We start from the raw sequence: 19,679 nt of genomic DNA, 5'->3' as shown, positions 1-19,679 counted from the left end.
CTGGTGGCCCTGCACCACAGCTGAGAGATCCCCAAAAATCTTATTTAACTTTTCTCACAAGCTGCTTTTTGATCAAGGTTTGCTCAAACCACACACAGACTCTTCTGGGATGATTAGCTGGAGATAATTTATCTTGATTACTGTTCAGTGCTATACAATAAAACATCAATCTGGTTTTTCCTAATCCAATGTGTCCTTTGAGGTGTTTAGCGCTTTGTGGGGAAGCTTTTCCAGCATAAATCCAAAATCTGCAGTGAAGAACAGACCTGCTCCCTCTCTAGAAAGCTCAAACAGTGAAGATTTATAAGATATAAAATATATAAATCCCTTTTTCCTCCTGGAGGAAAGGGGGATGTCAGGAGCTGGATACAGGTTTCACTGAGGGCTTTTTTTTTGACAGATATTTCCAATGAGTGGGGAAAAAATATGGAAAACCTTGGGCAAAAACTTTCCCTCCAGATGATGAAGCTGAGAAGAGTCTCAGCTCCTAAACGTTGAACAGCCAACCCCAAGGAACAGAAACAGGCAGATCCTGGGATTCTGAGCCCTCATTTGGGGGGATTCCTGCAGTCAGGAGTGTGAGGGCAGCCCCAAGGAAAAGCAGACACTCATCAGTTTGCTTCTGGCATTTTTGCTCAGTTCCAGGATTTATTTACAAGCAGCTGGCAAACTTCACTCCCACCCCGAGGTCTTGGCAGTGTCACGAGGTCAGGCTCTGGGAAATGTCATTTTTCACCTGCAGGACTCACCCTTAAACCCAGCAGTAAGATGGGCTTTAGCAGTGGTTTGGGGCTGAGCTGGGCTTGGGCTGTCCCAAAGGAAAAGATCCTGCACCAGAGAGTCTGGGATCTTCCCTTCAGACACAACTGGGGTTTTTCCAAGTGATTTGAAAGCCAAAAGTACCTAAAAGTGAGTCCTGGGCTGACCCCAGCTGCCTGGAGCTCTGGGCACTCCTCAGGCCGGGTCTCAGAGCAGGTCCCAGGCTGGTCCCTCGCGGAGGAGATGGTCAGGAGAAGATGGACACGGTGAGGAAGCTGAGCAGCAGGGCAGGCAGGAGGTGGAACACCATGGCCACGGTGCCCAGAGGGGCTGAGGACATTGCTGGAGGACAGAGAGGGCATCAGAGCACAGAAATCAGTGACTGAACCTGGCAGTGTCCGTTTAGTTTACTGCATTATTTATTTTATCTTTTTATTTTCTTCCCTATTAAAGAACTGTTATTTCTTGCTCCCATACCTTTGCCTGAGAGACCCTTAATTTCAAATTTATAGCAATTCAGGGTGGGGTGTCACAGACATTTCTTCATAGAAATCCTTTCTTTGGGATTTCTCCTTCTTCTGGGAAGCAAAGGGCCCCAGAAGAAGAATGTAAACAATTGTTCTCAGCTGCTGTGAAATGTAGCAGGTGTCCCTGTGATTGGCTCATCTTCCTTGTGTACCATTAAAGGCCAATCACAGCAGCAGCTCAGGGACAGATTCCCTGCACACAGAACTTTGTTATTCATTCTTTCTATTCTATTCTTAGCATAGCTGCTCTCTGTAACCTCTCTTTTTCTTCCTTTTAGTATAGTTATAATGTATTATATATCTTATATGAATAAATCAGCCTTCTGATCAAGAAACAAGATTCTCGTCCTTCTTTCACCACAGTGACCGTCTAAGGTCGCTGTAATAGTGGGGGATTTTACATTTTCCATTTCAGGGGAGGCTCCTGCCTTCCTTAGCACACACACGTCCATCCAACCCCAAAAGAACCGTGAAACCCCAACCAGCAGGGCCCCAAACCCACCTGGGAATTTGGGGGTGACCAGGTTGATGTACCCCTCCTGCACGCCCCCCGTGAGGCCGATGTGGAGCTTGTCCAGCTCCGACTGTTTCTGCAGCGCCGCCCAGTCCTGCACCGGGGCCCTGCTCTGCCACTGCGCCAGCTCGGGCAGGTGCAGCCCCAGCAGCCCCTGCACCTCCCCGGGCGTCAGCAGCTGGGGAAACACACACACACAGCAGGGTTAGGATTGTGCCAATGGAGCTCGTGTTACAGATAGAAATGGGATTTTTAAAAATTTAATTAATAAAAATGAGATAAAATATATTTTTATTATGTATTATATATTAATAATATAGAAATAAACTATAAATAAAAATAATATTCATTCTATATAGATATTTAAGCTATTCCATATAAATAAATAATTATATATTTTTCTATAAAAATATATATTTATCCTGTATTTATTCTATATAAATATATATTTATTCTATATAATATATATTTATTCTACATAAATATATTAATATTAATATAGTATAACTATTAATTAAATAGAAATAGTAAATAATACATTATTTAATTATTTATTATTTAATATTATATTAATTATAATTAAATTGATTTAAATCAATTTCAATCAACTATATTGATTATAATTAAAATTTATTATTACTATATTAATAATATATATTGTGTGTGTTATATTGTGTTATATTGTGTTATATTGTGGTATACTGTGTCATATTGTTTGTGTTATACTGTGTTATACTGTGTTATATTGTGCGTGTTATACTGTGTTATACTGTGTGTGTTATATTGTGTTATACTGTGTTATATTGTGGTATATTGTGGTATATTGTGTTATATTGTGTTATATTGTGTTAACCTGTGTTATACTGTGTGTGTTATACTGTGTTATATTGTGTGTGTTATACTGTGTTATACTGTGTGTGTTATATTGCGTTATACTGTGTTATACTGTGTTATACTGTGTTGTGTTATACTGTGTTATACTGTGTTATACTGTGTTATACTGTGTTATATTATGTTATACTGTGATATATTGTGTTGTGTTATACTGTGTCGTGTTATATTGTGTTATACTGTGTTATATTGTGATATATTGTGTTGTGTTATATTGTGTTGTGTTATATTGTGTTATACTGTGTTATACTGTGTTATACTGTGTTATACTGTGTGTGTTATATTGTGTTATACTGTGTTATACAGTGTTATACTGTGTGTGTTATATTGTGTTATACTGTGTTATACTGTGTTATACTGTGTTATACAGAGTTATATTGTGTTGTGTTATATTGTGTTGTGTTATATTGTGTTGTGTTATACTGTGTGTGTTATACTGTGTTATATTTTGTTATATTGTGTTGTGTTATACTGTTATACTGTGTTATACTGTGTTGTGTTTTACTGTGTTATACTGTGTGTGATATACAGTGTTATACTGTGTTATAATGTGTTATACTGTGTTATACTGTGTTGTGTTATATTGTGTTGTGTTATATTGTGTTATACTGTGTTATACTGTGTTACATTGTGTTATATTGTGTTGTGTTATACTGTGTTATACTGTGTTATACTGTGTGTGTTATACTGTGTTATACTGTGTTATACTGTGTTGTGTTATACTGTGTTATACTGTGTTATACTGGGTTATACTGGTTATACTGTGTTATACTGTGTTATACTGTGTTGTGTCATACTGTGTTGTGTTATACTGTGTTATGCTGTGTTATACTGTGTTGTGTTATACTGTGTTATACTGTGTTATACTGTGTTGTGCTATACTGTGTTATACTGGTTTATACTGTGTCATACTGTGTTATACTGTGTTGTGTTATACTGCGTTATACTGTGTTCTACTGTGTTATACTGTGTTGTGTTATACTGTGTTATACTGTGTTGTGTTATACTGTGTCATACTGTGTTGTGTTATACTGGGTTATACTGTGTTATACTGTGTCATAATGTGTTGTGTTATACTGTGTTATACTGTGTTATACTGTGTTGTCTTATACTGTGTCATACTGGGTTACACTGGGTTATACTGGGTTATACTGGGTTGTACTGGGTTGTACTGGGTTATACCGGGTTATACTGGTTATACTGGTTATACTGGGTTATACTGTGTTATACTGTGTCATAATGTGTTGTGTTATACTGTGTTATACTGTGTTATACTGTGTTGTCTTATACTGTGTCATACTGGGTTACACTGGGTTATACTGGGTTATACTGGGTTATACTGGGTTGTACTGGGTTGTACTGGGTTATACCGGGTTATACTGGTTATACTGGTTATACTGGGTTATACTGGGTTATACTGGGTTATACTGGGTTATACTGGGATATACTGGTTATACTGGTTATACTGGGTTATACTGGGTTATACTGTGTTGTGTTATACTGTGTTATACTGTGTTATACTGTGTTGTGTTATACTGGGTTATACTGTGTTATACTGGGTTATACTGTGTTATACTGGTTATACTGTGTTATACTGTGTTATACTGTGTTATACTGCGTTATACTGTGTTGTGTTATACTGTGTTATACTGGTTATACTGTGTTATGCTGTGTTATACAGTGTTATACTGTGTTGTGTTATACTGTGTTATACTGTGTTACACTGTGTTGTCTTATACTGTGTTATACTGGGTTATACTGTGTTATACTGGGTTACACTGGGTTATACTGTGTTATACTGGGTTGTACTGGGTTATACTGGGTTATACTGGGTTATATTGGGTTGTACTGGGTTATACTGGGTTATACTGCTTATACTGGGTTATACTGGGTTATACTGGGTTATACTGGGTTATACTGGGTTATGCTGTGTTATACTGTGTTATACTGTGTTTTGTTATACTGTGTTATACTGTGTTGTGTTATACTGTGTTATACTGTGTTGTGTTATATTGTGTTGTGTTATACTGTGTTGTGTTATACTGTGTTGTGTTATATTGTGTTGTGTAATACTGTGTTATACTGTGTTATACTGTGCTATACTGTGTTATACTGTGTTGTGTTATACTGTGTTATACTGGGTTATACTGGTTATACTGTGTTATACTGTGTTATGCTGTGTTATACTGTGATATACTGTGATATACTGTGTTATACTGTGTTATACTGTGTTATACAGTGTTATATTGTGTTATATTGTGTTGTGTTATAATGTGTTGTGTTATACTGTGTTATACTGTGTTATACTGTGTTGTGTTATACTGTGTTGTGTTATACTGTGTTATACTGTGTTGTGTGATACTGTGTTATACTGTGTTGTCTTATACTGTGTTATACTGTGTTATACTGTGTGTGTTATACTGTGTTATACTGTGTTATACTGTTTTGTGTTATACTGTGTTATACTGTGTGTGTTATACTGTGTTATACTGTGTTATACTGTGTTGTGTTATACTGTGTTATAATGTGTTGTGTTATACTGTGTTATACTGTGTTCTACTGTGTCATACTGTGTGTGTTATACTGTGTTATACTGTGTTATACTGTGTTATACTGTGTTGTGTTATATTGTGTTGTGTTATATTGTGTTGTGTTATACTGTGTTATATTGTGTTGTGTTATATTGTGTTGTGTTATACTGGGTTATACTGTGTTATACTGGGTTGTGTTATACTGTGTTATGCTGTGTTATACTGTGTTGGGTTATACTGTGTTATGCTGTGTTATACTGTGTTATACTGTGTTATACAGTGTTATACAGTGTTACACAGTGTTACACAGTGTTATACAGTTTTATACTGTGTTATACTGTGTTGTGTTATACTGGGTTATGCTGTGTTATACTGTGGTATACTGTGTTCTGTTATACAGGGTTATACTGGGTTATACTGTGTTGTGTTATACTGGGTTATACTGGGTTATACTGTGTTATACTGTGTTGTGTTATACTGGGTTATACTGTGTTATACTGGGTTAAACTGGGTTATACTGGTTATATTGTGTTATACTGTGTTATACTGTGTTATACTGCGTTATACTGCGTTATACTGCGTTATACTGCGTTATACTGCGTTATACTGGGTTATACTGGGTTATACTGTGTTGTGTTATATTGCGTTGTGTTATATTGTGTTGTGTCATATTGTGTTGTGGTATACTATATTATACTGTGTTATACTGTGTTATACTGTGTTGTGTTATACTGTGTTATACTGTGTTATACTGGGTTAAACTGGGTTATACTGGTTATACTGTGTTATACTGTGTTATACTGTGCTATACTGTGTTATACTGTGTTGTGTTATACTGTGTTATACTGGGTTATACTGGTTATACTGTGTTATACTGTGTTATGCTGTGTTATACTGTGATATACTGTGTTATACTGTGTTATACTGTGTTATACAGTGTTATATTGTGTTATATTGTGTTGTGTTATAATGTGTTGTGTTATACTGTGTTATACTGTGTTATACTGTGTTGTGTTATACTGTGTTGTGTTATACTGTGTTATACTGTGTTGTGTGATACTGTGTTATACTGTGTTGTCTTATACTGTGTTATACTGTGTTATACTGTGTGTGTTATACTGTGTTATACTGTGTTATACTGTTTTGTGTTATACTGTGTTATACTGTGTGTGTTATACTGTGTTATACTGTGTTATACTGTGTTGTGTTATACTGTGTTATAATGTGTTGTGTTATACTGTGTTATACTGTGTTCTACTGTGTCATACTGTGTGTGTTATACTGTGTTATACTGTGTTATACTGTGTTATACTGTGTTGTGTTATATTGTGTTGTGTTATATTGTGTTGTGTTATACTGTGTTATATTGTGTTGTGTTATATTGTGTTGTGTTATACTGGGTTATACTGTGTTATACTGGGTTGTGTTATACTGTGTTATGCTGTGTTATACTGTGTTGGGTTATACTGTGTTATGCTGTGTTATACTGTGTTATACTGTGTTATACAGTGTTATACAGTGTTACACAGTGTTACACAGTGTTATACAGTTTTATACTGTGTTATACTGTGTTGTGTTATACTGGGTTATGCTGTGTTATACTGTGGTATACTGTGTTCTGTTATACAGGGTTATACTGGGTTATACTGTGTTGTGTTATACTGGGTTATACTGGGTTATACTGTGTTATACTGTGTTGTGTTATACTGGGTTATACTGTGTTATACTGGGTTAAACTGGGTTATACTGGTTATATTGTGTTATACTGTGTTATACTGCGTTATACTGCGTTATACTGCGTTATACTGCGTTATACTGCGTTATACTGCGTTATACTGGGTTATACTGGGTTATACTGTGTTGTGTTATATTGCGTTGTGTTATATTGTGTTGTGTCATATTGTGTTGTGGTATACTATATTATACTGTGTTATACTGTGTTATACTGTGTTGTGTTATACTGTGTTATACTGTGTTATACTGGGTTAAACTGGGTTATACTGGTTATACTGTGTTATACTGTGTTATACTGTGTTATACTGTGTTATACTGTGTTGTGTTATACTGGGTTATGCTGTGTTATACTGTGTTATACTGTGTTGTGTTATACTGGGTTATGCTGTGTTATACTGTGTTATATTGTGTTGTGTTATACTGGGTTATGCTGTGTTATACTGTGTTATACTGTGTTTTGTTATACTGGGTTATACTGTGTTATACTGTGTTGTGTTATACTGGGTTATACTGGGTTATACTGTGTTATACTGTGTTATACAGTGTTATACAGTGTTATAAAGTGTTATACAGTGTTACACAGTGTTATACAGTTTTATACTGTGTTATACTGTGTTGTGTTATACTGGGTTATGCTGTGTTATACTGTGGTATACTGTGTTCTGTTATACAGGGTTATACTGGGTTATACTGTGTTGTGTTATACTGGGTTATACTGGGTTATACTGTGTTATACTGTGTTGTGTTATACTGCGTTATACTGCGTTATACTGTGTTGTGTTATACTGTGTTATACTGCGTTATACTGTGTTATACTGTGTTATACTGTGTTGTGTTATATTGTGTTGTGTTATATTGTGTTGTGTTATACTGTGTTATACTGTGTTGTGTTATACTGGGTTATACTGTGTTATACTGGGTTAAACTGGGTAATACTGGTTATACTGTGTTATACTGTGTTATACTGTGTTATACTGCGTTATACTGCGCTACACTGGGTTATACTGTGTTGTGTTATATTGCGTTGTGTTATATTGTGCTGTGTCATATTGTGTTGTGGTATACTATGTTATACTGTGTAATCCTGTGTTATACTGTGTTGTGTTATACTGTGTTATACTGTGTTATACTGGGTTAAACTGGGTTATACTGGTTATACTGTGTTATACTGTGTTATACTGTGTTATACTGTGTTATACTGTGTTATACTGTGTTGTGTTATACTGGGTTATGCTGTGTTATACTGTGTTATACTGTGTTGTGTTATACTGGGTTATGCTGTGTTATACTGGGTTATACTGGTTATACTGTGTTATGCTGTGTTATACAGTGTTATACTGTGTTATACTGTGTTACACTGTGTTGTCTTATACTGTGTTATACTGGGTTATACTGTGTTATACTGTGTTATACTGTGTTACACTGGGTTATACTGTGTTATACTGGGTTGTACTGGGTTATACTGGGTTATACTGGGTTATACTGGGTTATACTGGGTTATATTGGGTTGTACTGGGTTATACTGGGTTATACTGGGTTATACTGGGTTATACTGGTTATACTGGTTATACTGGGTTATACTGGGTTATACTGGGTTATACTGGGTTATGCTGTGTTATACTGTGTTATACTGTGTTTTGTTATACTGTGTTATACTGTGTTATACTGTGTTGTGTTATACTGTGTTATACTGTGTTGTGTTATATTGTGTTGTGTTATACTGTGTTGTGTTATACTGTGTTGTGTTATATTGTGTTGTGTAATACTGTGTTATACTGTGTTATACTGTGTTGTGTTATACTGTGTTATACTGGGTTATACAGGTTATACTGTGTTATACTGTGTTATGCTGTGTTATACTGTGATATACTGTGATATACTGTGTTATACTGTGTTATACTGTGTTATACAGTGTTATATTGTGTTATATTGTGTTGTGTTATAATGTGTTGTGTTATACTGTGTTATACTGTGTTATACTGTGTTGTGTTATACTGTGTTGTGTTATACTGTGTTATACTGTGTTGTGTGATACTGTGTTATACTGTGTTGTGTGATACTGTGTTATACTGTGTTATACTGTGTGTGTTATACTGTGTTATACTGTGTTATACTGTTTTGTGTTATACTGTGTGTGTTATACTGTGTTATACTGTGTTGTGTTATACTGTGTTATAATGTGTTGTGTTATACTGTGTTATACTATGTTCTACTGTGTCATACTGTGTGTGTTATACTGTGTTATACTGTGTTATACTGTGTTATGCTGTGTTATACTGTGTTATACTGTGTTATACAGTGTTATACAGTGTTACTCAGTGTTACACAGTGTTATACAGTTTTATACTGTGTTATACTGTGTTGTGTTATACTGGGTTATGCTGTGTTATACTGTGGTATACTGTGTTCTGTTATACAGGGTTATACTGGGTTATACTGTGTTGTGTTATACTGGGTTATACTGGGTTATACTGCGTTATACTGTGTTGTGTTATACTGTGTTATACTGCGTTATACTGTGTTATACTGTGTTATACTGTGTTGTGTTATATTGCGTTGTGTTATACTGTGTTGTGTTATATTGTGTTGTGTTATACTGTGTTATACTGTGTTGTGTTATACTGGGTTATACTGTGTTATACTGGGTTAAACTGGGTTATACTGGTTATATTGTGTTATACTGTGTTATACTGTGTTATACTGCGTTATACTGCGTTATACTGCGTTATACTGGGTTATACTGGGTTATACTGGGTTATACTGTGTTGTGTTATATTGCGTTGTGTTATATTGTGTTGTGTCATACTGTGTTGTGGTATACTATGTTATACTGTGTTATACTGTGTTATACTGTGTTGTGTTATACTGTGTTATACTGTGTTATACTGGGTTAAACTGGGTTATACTGGTTATACTGTGTTATACTGTGTTATACTGTGTTATACTGTGTTATACTGTGTTATACTGTGTTATACTGTGTTGTGTTATACTGGGTTATGCTGTGTTATACTGTGTTATACTGTGTTGTGTTATACTGGGTTATGCTGTGTTATACTGTGTTATATTGTGTTGTGTTATACTGGGTTATGCTGTGTTATACTGTGTTATACTGTGTTTTGTTATACTGGGTTATACTGTGTTATACTGTGTTGTGTTATACTGGGTTATACTGGGTTATACTGTGTTATACTGTGTTATACAGTGTTATACAGTGTTATACAGTGTTACACAGTGTTATACAGTGTTATACAGTTTTATACTGTGTTATACTGTGTTGTGTTATACTGGGTTATGCTGTGTTATACTGTGTTATACTGTGTTGTGTTATACTGGGTTATGCTGTGTTATACTGTGTTATATTGTGTTGTGTTATACTGGGTTATGCTGTGTTATACTGTGTTATACTGTGTTTTGTTATACTGGGTTATACTGTGTTATACTGTGTTGTGTTATACTGGGTTATACTGGGTTATACTGAGTTATACTGTGTTATACAGTGTTATACAGTGTTACACAGTGTTATACAGTGTTATACAGTTTTATACTGTGTTATACTGTGTTGTGTTATACTGGGTTATGCTGTGTTATACTGTGGTATACTGTGTTCTGTTATACAGGGTTATACTGGGTTATACTGTGTTGTGTTATACTGGGTTATACTGGGTTATACTGTGTTATACTGTGTTGTGTTATACTGCGTTATACTGCGTTATACTGTGTTGTGTTATACTGTGTTATACTGCGTTATACTGTGTTATACTGTGTTATACTGTGTTGTGTTATATTGCGTTGTGTTATACTGTGTTGTGTTATATTGTGTTGTGTTATATTGTGTTGTGTTATACTGTGTTATACTGTGTTGTGTTATACTGGGTTATACTGTGTTATACTGGGTTAAACTGGGTAATACTGGTTATACTGTGTTATACTGTGTTATACTGTGTTATACTGTGTTATACTGTGTTATACTGTGTTGTGTTATACTGGGTTATACTGTGTTATACTGGGTTATACTGTGTTGTGTTATACTGGGTTATGCTGTGTTATACTGGGTTATACTGTGTTGTGTTATACTGGGTTATGCTGTGTTATACTGTGTTATAATGTGTTGTGTTATACTGTGTTATACTGTGTTGTGTTATACTGGGTTATGCTGTCTTATACTGTATTATACTGTGTTGTGTTATACTGGGTTATACTGGGCTATACTGGGTTATGCTGTGTTATACGGTGTTGTGTTATACTGGGTTATACTGGGTTATACTGGGTTATACTGTGTTGTGTTATACTGTGTTATACTGCGATATACTGCGTTATACTGCGTTATACTGGGTTATACTGTGTTATACTGTGTTGTGTTATACTGGGTTATACTGGGTTATACTGGTTATACTGTGTTATACTGTGTTATACTGTGTTGTGTTATACTGGGTTATGTTGTGTTATACTGTGTTATACTGTGTTGTGTTATACTGGGTTATGCTGTGTTATACTGTGTTATAATGTGTTTTGTTATACTGTGTTATACTGTGTTATACTGTGTTGTGTTATACTGGGTTATGCTGTCTTATACTGTGTTATACTGTGTTGTGTTATACTGGGTTATGCTGTGTTATACTGTGTTATACTGTGTTGTGTTATACTGCGTTATACTGCGTTATACTGCGTTATACTGTGTTGTGTTATATTATGTTGTGTTATAATGTGTTGTGTTATACTGTGTTGTGTTATACTGTGTTATACTGTGTTATACTGTGTTATACTGTGTTATACTGTGTTATACTGTGTTGTGTTATACTGTGTTGTGTTATACTGTGTTGTGTTATACTGTGTTGTGTTATACTGTATTATACTGTGTGTGTTATACTGTGTTATACTGTGTGTGTTATACTGTGTTATACTGTGTGTGTTATACTGTGTTATACTGTGTTGTGTTATACTGTGTTATACTGTGTTATACTGTGTTATACTGTGTCATACTGTGAGTGTTATACTGTGTTATACTGTGTTGTGGTATAATGTGTTGTGTTATATTGTGTTGTGTTATATTGTGTTGTGTTATATTTTGTTGTGTTATACTGTGTTATATTGTGTTGTGTTATATTGTGTTGTGTTATACTGGGTTATACTGTGTTATACTGTGTTGTGTTATACTGTGTTATGCTGTGTTATACTGTGTTGTGTTATACTGTGTTATGCTGTGTTATACTGTGTTGTGTTATACTGGGTTATGCTGTGTTATACGGTGCTATACTGTGTTGTGTTATACTGGGTTATGCTGTCTTATACTGTATTATACTGTGTTGTGTTATACTGGGTTATACTGGGTTATACTGGGTTATACTGGGTTATGCTGTGTTATACGGTGTTATACTGTGTTTTGTTATACTGGGTTATACTGTGTTATGCTGTGTTGTGTTATACTGGGTTATACTGGGTTATACTGTGTTATACTGTGTTGTGTTATACTGCGTTATACTGCGTTATACTGCGTTATACTGCGTTATACTGCGTTATACTGTGTTATACTGTGTTGTGTTATATTGTGTCGTGTTATATTGTGTTGTGTTATACTGTGTTATACTGTGTTATACTGTGTTATACTGTGTTATACTGTGTTGTGTTATACTGGGTTATACTGTGTTATACTGGGTTAAACTGGGTTATACTGGTTATATTGTGTTATACTGTGTTATACTGTGTTGTGTTATACTGGGTTATACTGTGTTATACTGGGTTATACTGGGTTATACTGGTTATACTGTGTTATGCTGTGTTATACTGTGTTATACTGTGTTGTGTTATACTGGGTTATGCTCTGTTATACTGGGTTATGCTGTGTTATACTGTGTTATACTGTGTTGTGTTATACTGGGTTATGCTGTGTTATACTGTGTTATACTGTGTTATACTGTGTTGTGTTATATTGTGTTGTGTTATACTGTGTTGTGGTATACTATGTTATACTGTGTAATACTGTGTTATACTGTGTTGTGTTATACTGTGTTATACTGTGTTATACTGGGTTAAACTGGGTTATACTGGTTGTACTGTGTTATACTGTGTTATACTGTGTTATACTGTGTTATACTGTGTTATACTGTGTTATACTGTGTTATACTGTGTTATACTGTGTTGTGTTATACTGGGTTATGCTGTGTTATACTGTGTTATACTGTGTTGTGTTATACTGGGTTATGCTGTGTTATACTGGGTTATACTGTGTTGTGTTATACTGGGTTATGCTGTGTTATACTGTGTTATAATGTGTTGTGTTATACTGTGTTATACTGTGTTGTGTTATACTGGGTTATGCTGTCTTATACTGTATTATACTGTGTTGTGTTATACTGGGTTATACTGGGTTATACTGGGTTATACTGGGTTATGCTGTGTTATACGGTGTTGTGTTATACTGGGTTATACTGGGTTATACTGGGTTATACTGTGTTGTGTTATACTGTGTTATACTGCGATATACTGCGTTATACTGCGTTATACTGGTTTATACTGTGTTATACTGTGTTGTGTTATACTGGGTTATACTGGGTTATACTGGGTTATACTGGTTATACTGTGTTATACTGTGTTATACTGTGTTATACTGTGTTATACTGTGTTATACTGTGTTGTGTTATACTGGGTTATGTTGTGTTATACTGTGTTATACTGTGTTGTGTTATACTGGGTTATGCTGTGTTATACTGTGTTATACTGTGTTGTGTTATACTGGGTTATGCTGTGTTATACTGTGTTATAATGTGTTGTGTTATACTGTGTTATACTGTGTTGTGTTATACTGGGTTATGCTGTCTTATACTGTGTTATACTGTGTTGTGTTATACTGGGTTATGCTGTGTTATACTGTGTTATACTGTGTTGTGTTATATTGTGTTGTGTTATAATGTGTTGTGTTATACTGTGTTGTGTTATACTGTGTTATACTGTGTTATACTGTGTTATACTGTGTTATACTGTGTTATACTGTGTTATACTGTGTTATACTGTGTTGTGTTATACTGTGTTGTGTTATACTGTGTTGTGTTATACTGTGTTGTGTTATACTGTGTTGTGTTATACTGGGTTATACTGGGTTATACTGTGTTATACTGTGTTGTGTTATACTGCGTTATACTGCGTTATACTGCGTTATACTGCGTTATACTGCGTTATACTGTGTTGTGTTATATTGTGTCGTGTTATATTGTGTTGTGTTATACTGTGTTATACTGTGTTATACTGTGTTATACTGTGTTGTGTTATACTGGGTTATACTGTGTTATACTGGGTTATACTGTGTTATATTGGGTTAAACTGGGTTATACTGGTTATATTGTGTTATACTCTGTTATACTGTGTTGTGTTATACTGGGTTATACTGTGTTATACTGGGTTATACTGGGTTATACTGGTTATACTGTGTTATGCTGTGTTATACTGTGTTATACTGTGTTGTGTTATACTGGGTTATGCTCTGTTATACTGTGTTATACTGTGTTGTGTTATACTGGGTTATGGTGTGTTATACTGTGTTATACTGTGTTGTGTTATACTGGGTTATGCTGTGTTATACTGTGTTATACTGTGTTATACTGTGTTGTGTTATATTGTGTTGTGTTATACTGTGTTGTGTTATATTGTGTTGTGTTATATGGTTTTGTGTTATACTGTGTTATACGGTGTTATACGGTGTTATACGGTGTTATACTGTGTTATACTGTGTTATACTGGGTTATACTGGGTTATACTGTGTTATACTGTGTTATACTGTGTTACACTGTGTTATACTGTGTTATACTGTGTTATACTGTGTTATACTGTGTTATACTGTGTTATAATGTGTTATACTGTGTTATACTGTGTTGTGTTATACTGGGTTATGTTGTGTTATACTGTGTCATAATGTGTTGTGTTATACTGTGTTATACTGTGTTGTGTTATACTGTGTTATACTGTGTGATACTGTGTTGTGTTATACTGGGTTATACTGTGTTATACTGGGTTATACTTGGTTATACTGGTTATACTGTGTTATAGTGTGTTATACTGTGTTATACTGTGTTGTCTTATACTGTGTTATACTGTGTTATACTGGGTTATACTGGGTTATACTGGGTTATACTGGGTTATACTGGGTTGGGTTATACTGTGGTATACTGTGTTGTGTTATACTGTGTTATACTGTGTGTTATGCTGTGTTATACTGTGTTATACTGTGTGTGTTATGCTGTGTTATACTGTGTTATACTGGGTTATACTGTGTTGTACTGTGTTGTGTTACATTGTGTTGTGTTATACTGTTTTATACTGTGTTGTGTTATACTGTGTTATACTGTGTTGTGTTATATTGTGTTGTGTTATACTGTGTTATACTGGGTTATACTGTGTTATACTGTGTTGTGTTATACTGTGTTATACTGTGTTATACTGTGTTGTGTTATACTGTGTTATGCTGTGTTATACTGTGTTATACTGTGTTATACTGGGTTATACTGTGGTATACTGTTTTATACTGCGTTATACTGCGTTATACTGCGTTATACTGTGTTGTGTTATATTGTGTTGTGTTATACTGTGTTGTGTTATATTGTGTTGTGTTATACTGTGTTGTGTTATACTGTGTTGTGTTATATTGTTTTGTGTTATACTGTGTTATACTGTGTTATACTGTGTTGTGTTATAGTGGGTTATAGTGGGTTATACTGGGTTATACTGGGTTATACTGGTTATACTGGGTTATACTGTGTTATACTGGGTTATACTGGGTTATACTGTGTTATACTGTGTTGTGTTATAGTGGGTTATACTGTGTTATACTGGGTTATACTGGTTATACTGGTTATACTGGGTTATACTGGGTTATACTGGGTTATACTGGGTTATACTGTGTTATACTGTGTTATACTGTGTTATACTGTGTTATACTGTGTTATACTGTGTTATACTGTGTTATACTGTGTTATACTGTGTTATACTGTGTTATACTGTGTTATACTGTGTTATACTGGGTTATACTGTGTTATACTGTGTTATAATGTGTTATACTGTGTTATACTTTGTTATACTGTGTTGTGTTATACTGGGTTATACTGGTTATACTGGTTATACTGTGTTATACTGTGTTATACTGTGTTGTGTTATACTGTGTTATGCTGTGTTATGCTGTGTTATGCTGTGTTATGCTGTGTTATGCTGTGTTATACTGTGGTTTACTGTGTTATACTGTGGTTTACTGTGTTGTGTTATGCTGGGTTATGTTGTGTTATACTGTGTTATGCTGTGTTATACTGTGTTATACTGTGTTATACTGTGTTGTGTTATACTGTGTTATACTGTGTTATACTGTGTTATACTGTGTTGGGTTATACTGTGTTATACTGTGTTGTGTTATACTGTGTTATACTGTGTTTTACTGTGTTCTGTTATACTGTGTTGTGTTATACTGTGTTATACTGTGTTGTCTTATACGGTGTTATACTGTGTTGTCTTATACTGTGTTATACTGTGTTATACTGGGTTATACTGGGTTATACTGGGTTATACTGGGTTGGGTTATACTGTGTTATACTGTGTTGTGTTATACTGTGTTATACTGTGTTGTGTTATATTGTGTTGTGTTATACTGGGTTATACTGTGTTGTGTTATACTGTGTTATACTGGGTTATACTGGGTTATACTGGGTTATACTGGGTTATACTGGGTTATACTGGGTTATACAGTGTTATGCTGTGTTATACTGTGTTATACTGTGTTATACTGTGTTATACTGTGTTATACTGTGTTATACTGTGTTATAATGTGTTATACTGTGTTATACTGTGTTGTGTTATACTGGGTTATGTTGTGTTATACTGTGTCATAATGTGTTGTGTTATACTGTGTTATACTGTGTTGTGTTATACTGTGTTATACTGTGTGATACTGTGTTGTGTTATACTGGGTTATACTGTGTTATACTGGGTTATACTTGGTTATACTGGTTATACTGTGTTATAGTGTGTTATACTGTGTTATACTGTGTTGTCTTATACTGTGTTATACTGGGTTATACTGGGTTATACTGGGTTATACTGGGTTATACTGGGTTATACTGGGTTATACTGGGTTATACTGGGTTGGGTTATACTGTGGTATACTGTGTTGTGTTATACTGTGTTATACTGTGTGTTATGCTGTGTTATACTGTGTTATACTGTGTGTGTTATGCTGTGTTATACTGTGTTATACTGGGTTATACTGTGTTGTGTTATACTGTGTTGTGTTACATTGTGTTGTGTTATACTGTGTTATACTGTGTTGTGTTATACTGTGTTATACTGTGTTGTGTTATATTGTGTTGTGTTATACTGTGTTATACTGGGTTATACTGTGTTATACTGTGTTGTGTTATACTGTGTTATACTGTGTTATACTGTGTTGTGTTATACTGTGTTATGCTGTGTTATACTGTGTTATACTGTGTTATACTGGGTTATACTGTGGTATACTGTTTTATACTGGGTTATACTGCGTTATACTGCGTTATACTGCGTTATACTGTGTTGTGTTATATTGTGTTGTGTTATACTGTGTTGTGTTATATTGTGTTGTGTTATACTGTGTTGTGTTATACTGTGTTGTGTTATACTGTGTTGTGTTATATTGTTTTGTGTTATACTGTGTTATACTGTGTTATACTGTGTTGTGTTATAGTGGGTTATAGTGGGTTATACTGGGTTATACTGGTTATACTGGGTTATACTGTGTTGTGTTATAGTGGGTTATACTGTGTTATACTGGGTTATACTGGTTATACTGGGTTATACTGGGTTATACTGGGTTATACTGGGTTATACTGGGTTATACTGGGTTTTATTGTGTTATACTGTGTTATACTGTGTTATACTGTGTTATACTGTGTTATACTGTGTTATACTGTGTTATACTGTGTTGTGTTATAGTGGGTTATACTGGGTTATACTGGGTTATACTGTGTTATACTGTGTTATAATGTGTTATACTGTGTTATACTTTGTTATACTGTGTTGTGTTATACTGGGTTATACTGGTTATACTTGTTATACTGTGTTATACTGTGTTATACTGTGTTGTGTTATACTGTGTTATGCTGTGTTATGCTGTGTTATGCTGTGTTATGCTGTGTTATGCTGTGTTATGCTGTGTTATGCTGTGTTATGCTGTGTTATGCTGTGTTATACTGTGTTATACTGTGGTTTACTGTGTTATACTGTGGTTTACTGTGTTGTGTTATGCTGGGTTATGTTGTGTTATACTGTGTTATGCTGTGTTATACTGTGTTATACTGTGTTATACTGTGTTGTGTTATACTGTGTTATACTGTGTTATACTGTGTTGTGTTATACTGTGTTATACTGTGTTATACTGTGTTATACTGTGTTGGGTTATACTGTGTTATACTGTGTTGTGTTATACTGTGTTATACTGTGTTTTACTGTGTTGTGTTATACTGTGTTGTGTTATACTGTGTTATACTGTGTTTTCTTATACGGTGTTATACTGTGTTGTCTTATACTGTGTTATACTGGGTTATACTGGGTTATACTGGGTTATACTGGGTTATACTGGGTTATACTGGGTTGGGTTATACTGTGTTATACTGTGTTGTGTTATACTGTGTTATACTGTGTTGTGTTATATTGTGTTGTGTTATACTGGGTTATACTGTGTTGTGTTATACTGTGTTATACTGTGTTATACTGGGTTATACTGGGTTATACTGGGTTATACTGGGTTATACTGGGTTATACTGGGTTATACAGTGTTATGCTGTGTTATGCTGTGTTATGCTGTGTTATGCTGTGCTGTGTTATGCTGTGTTATGCTGTGTTATGCTGTGTTATGCTGTGTTATGCTGTGTTATGCTGTGTTATGCTGTGTTATGCTGTGTTATGCTGTGTTATGCTGTGTTATGCTGTGTTATGCTGTGTTATGCTGTGTTATGCTGTGTTATGCTGTGTTATGCTGTGTTATGCTGTGTTGTGTTATACTGTGTTGTGTTATACTGGGTTATGCTGGGTTATACTGGGTTATGCTGGGTTATACTGGGTTATACTGGGTTATACTGGGTTATACTGGGTTATGCTGTGTTATACTGGGTTATGCTGTGTTATACTGTGTTATGCTGTGTTATGCTGTGTTATACTGTGTTATACTGTGTTATACTGTGTTATACTGTGTTATACTGTGTTATACTGTGTTATACTGTGTTGGGTTATACTGGGTTATACTGGGTTATACTGGGTTATACTGGGTTATACTGGGTTATATTGTGTTGTGTTATATTGTGTTGTGTTATATTGTGTTGTGTTATATTGTGTTGTGTTATATTGTGTTGTGTTATATTGTGTTGTGTTATACTGTGTTATACTGTGTGTGTTATATTGTGTTATACTGTGTTATACTGTGTTATACTGTGTTATATTGTGTTGTGTTATATTGTGTTGTGTTATATTGTGTTGTGTTATATTGTGTTGTGTTATATTGTGTTGTGTTATACTGTGTTATACTGTGTGTGTTATATTGTGTTATACTGTGTTATACTGTGTTGTGTTATACTGGGTTATACTGGGTTATACTGGGTTATACTGGGTTATATTGTGTTGTGTTATACTGTGTTGTGTTATACTGTGTTGTGTTATACTGTGTTGTGTTATACTGTGTGTGTTATACTGTGTGTGTTATACTGTGTTATACTGTGTTAT

General features: G+C 34.7%; 1 protein-coding gene across 1 annotated transcript in view; it reads right to left on the bottom strand.

The window, feature by feature from the left end:
* Positions 1–19: 19 nt before the first annotated feature.
* The window catches only part of MSLN (mesothelin), a 38,680-nt gene continuing 19,020 nt past the window's right edge, over positions 20–19,679 (bottom strand). The window contains exons 21-22 of the mRNA XM_074553092.1: positions 1,789–1,978; positions 20–1,101 (exon numbers count right to left, since the gene is read on the bottom strand). Of these exons, the coding sequence (XP_074409193.1) occupies positions 1,007–1,101; positions 1,789–1,978 (285 nt within the window). The 3' untranslated portion in view covers positions 20–1,006. The remainder of the gene's footprint in view (positions 1,102–1,788; positions 1,979–19,679) is intronic.

Source organism: Zonotrichia albicollis, chromosome 16, assembly GCF_047830755.1.
Source record: "Zonotrichia albicollis isolate bZonAlb1 chromosome 16, bZonAlb1.hap1, whole genome shotgun sequence".
Taxonomy (NCBI): Eukaryota; Metazoa; Chordata; class Aves; order Passeriformes; family Passerellidae; genus Zonotrichia; species Zonotrichia albicollis.
The sequence above is the reverse complement of the archived record's forward strand: the minus strand, read 5'-3'. Positions and strand labels throughout refer to the sequence as shown.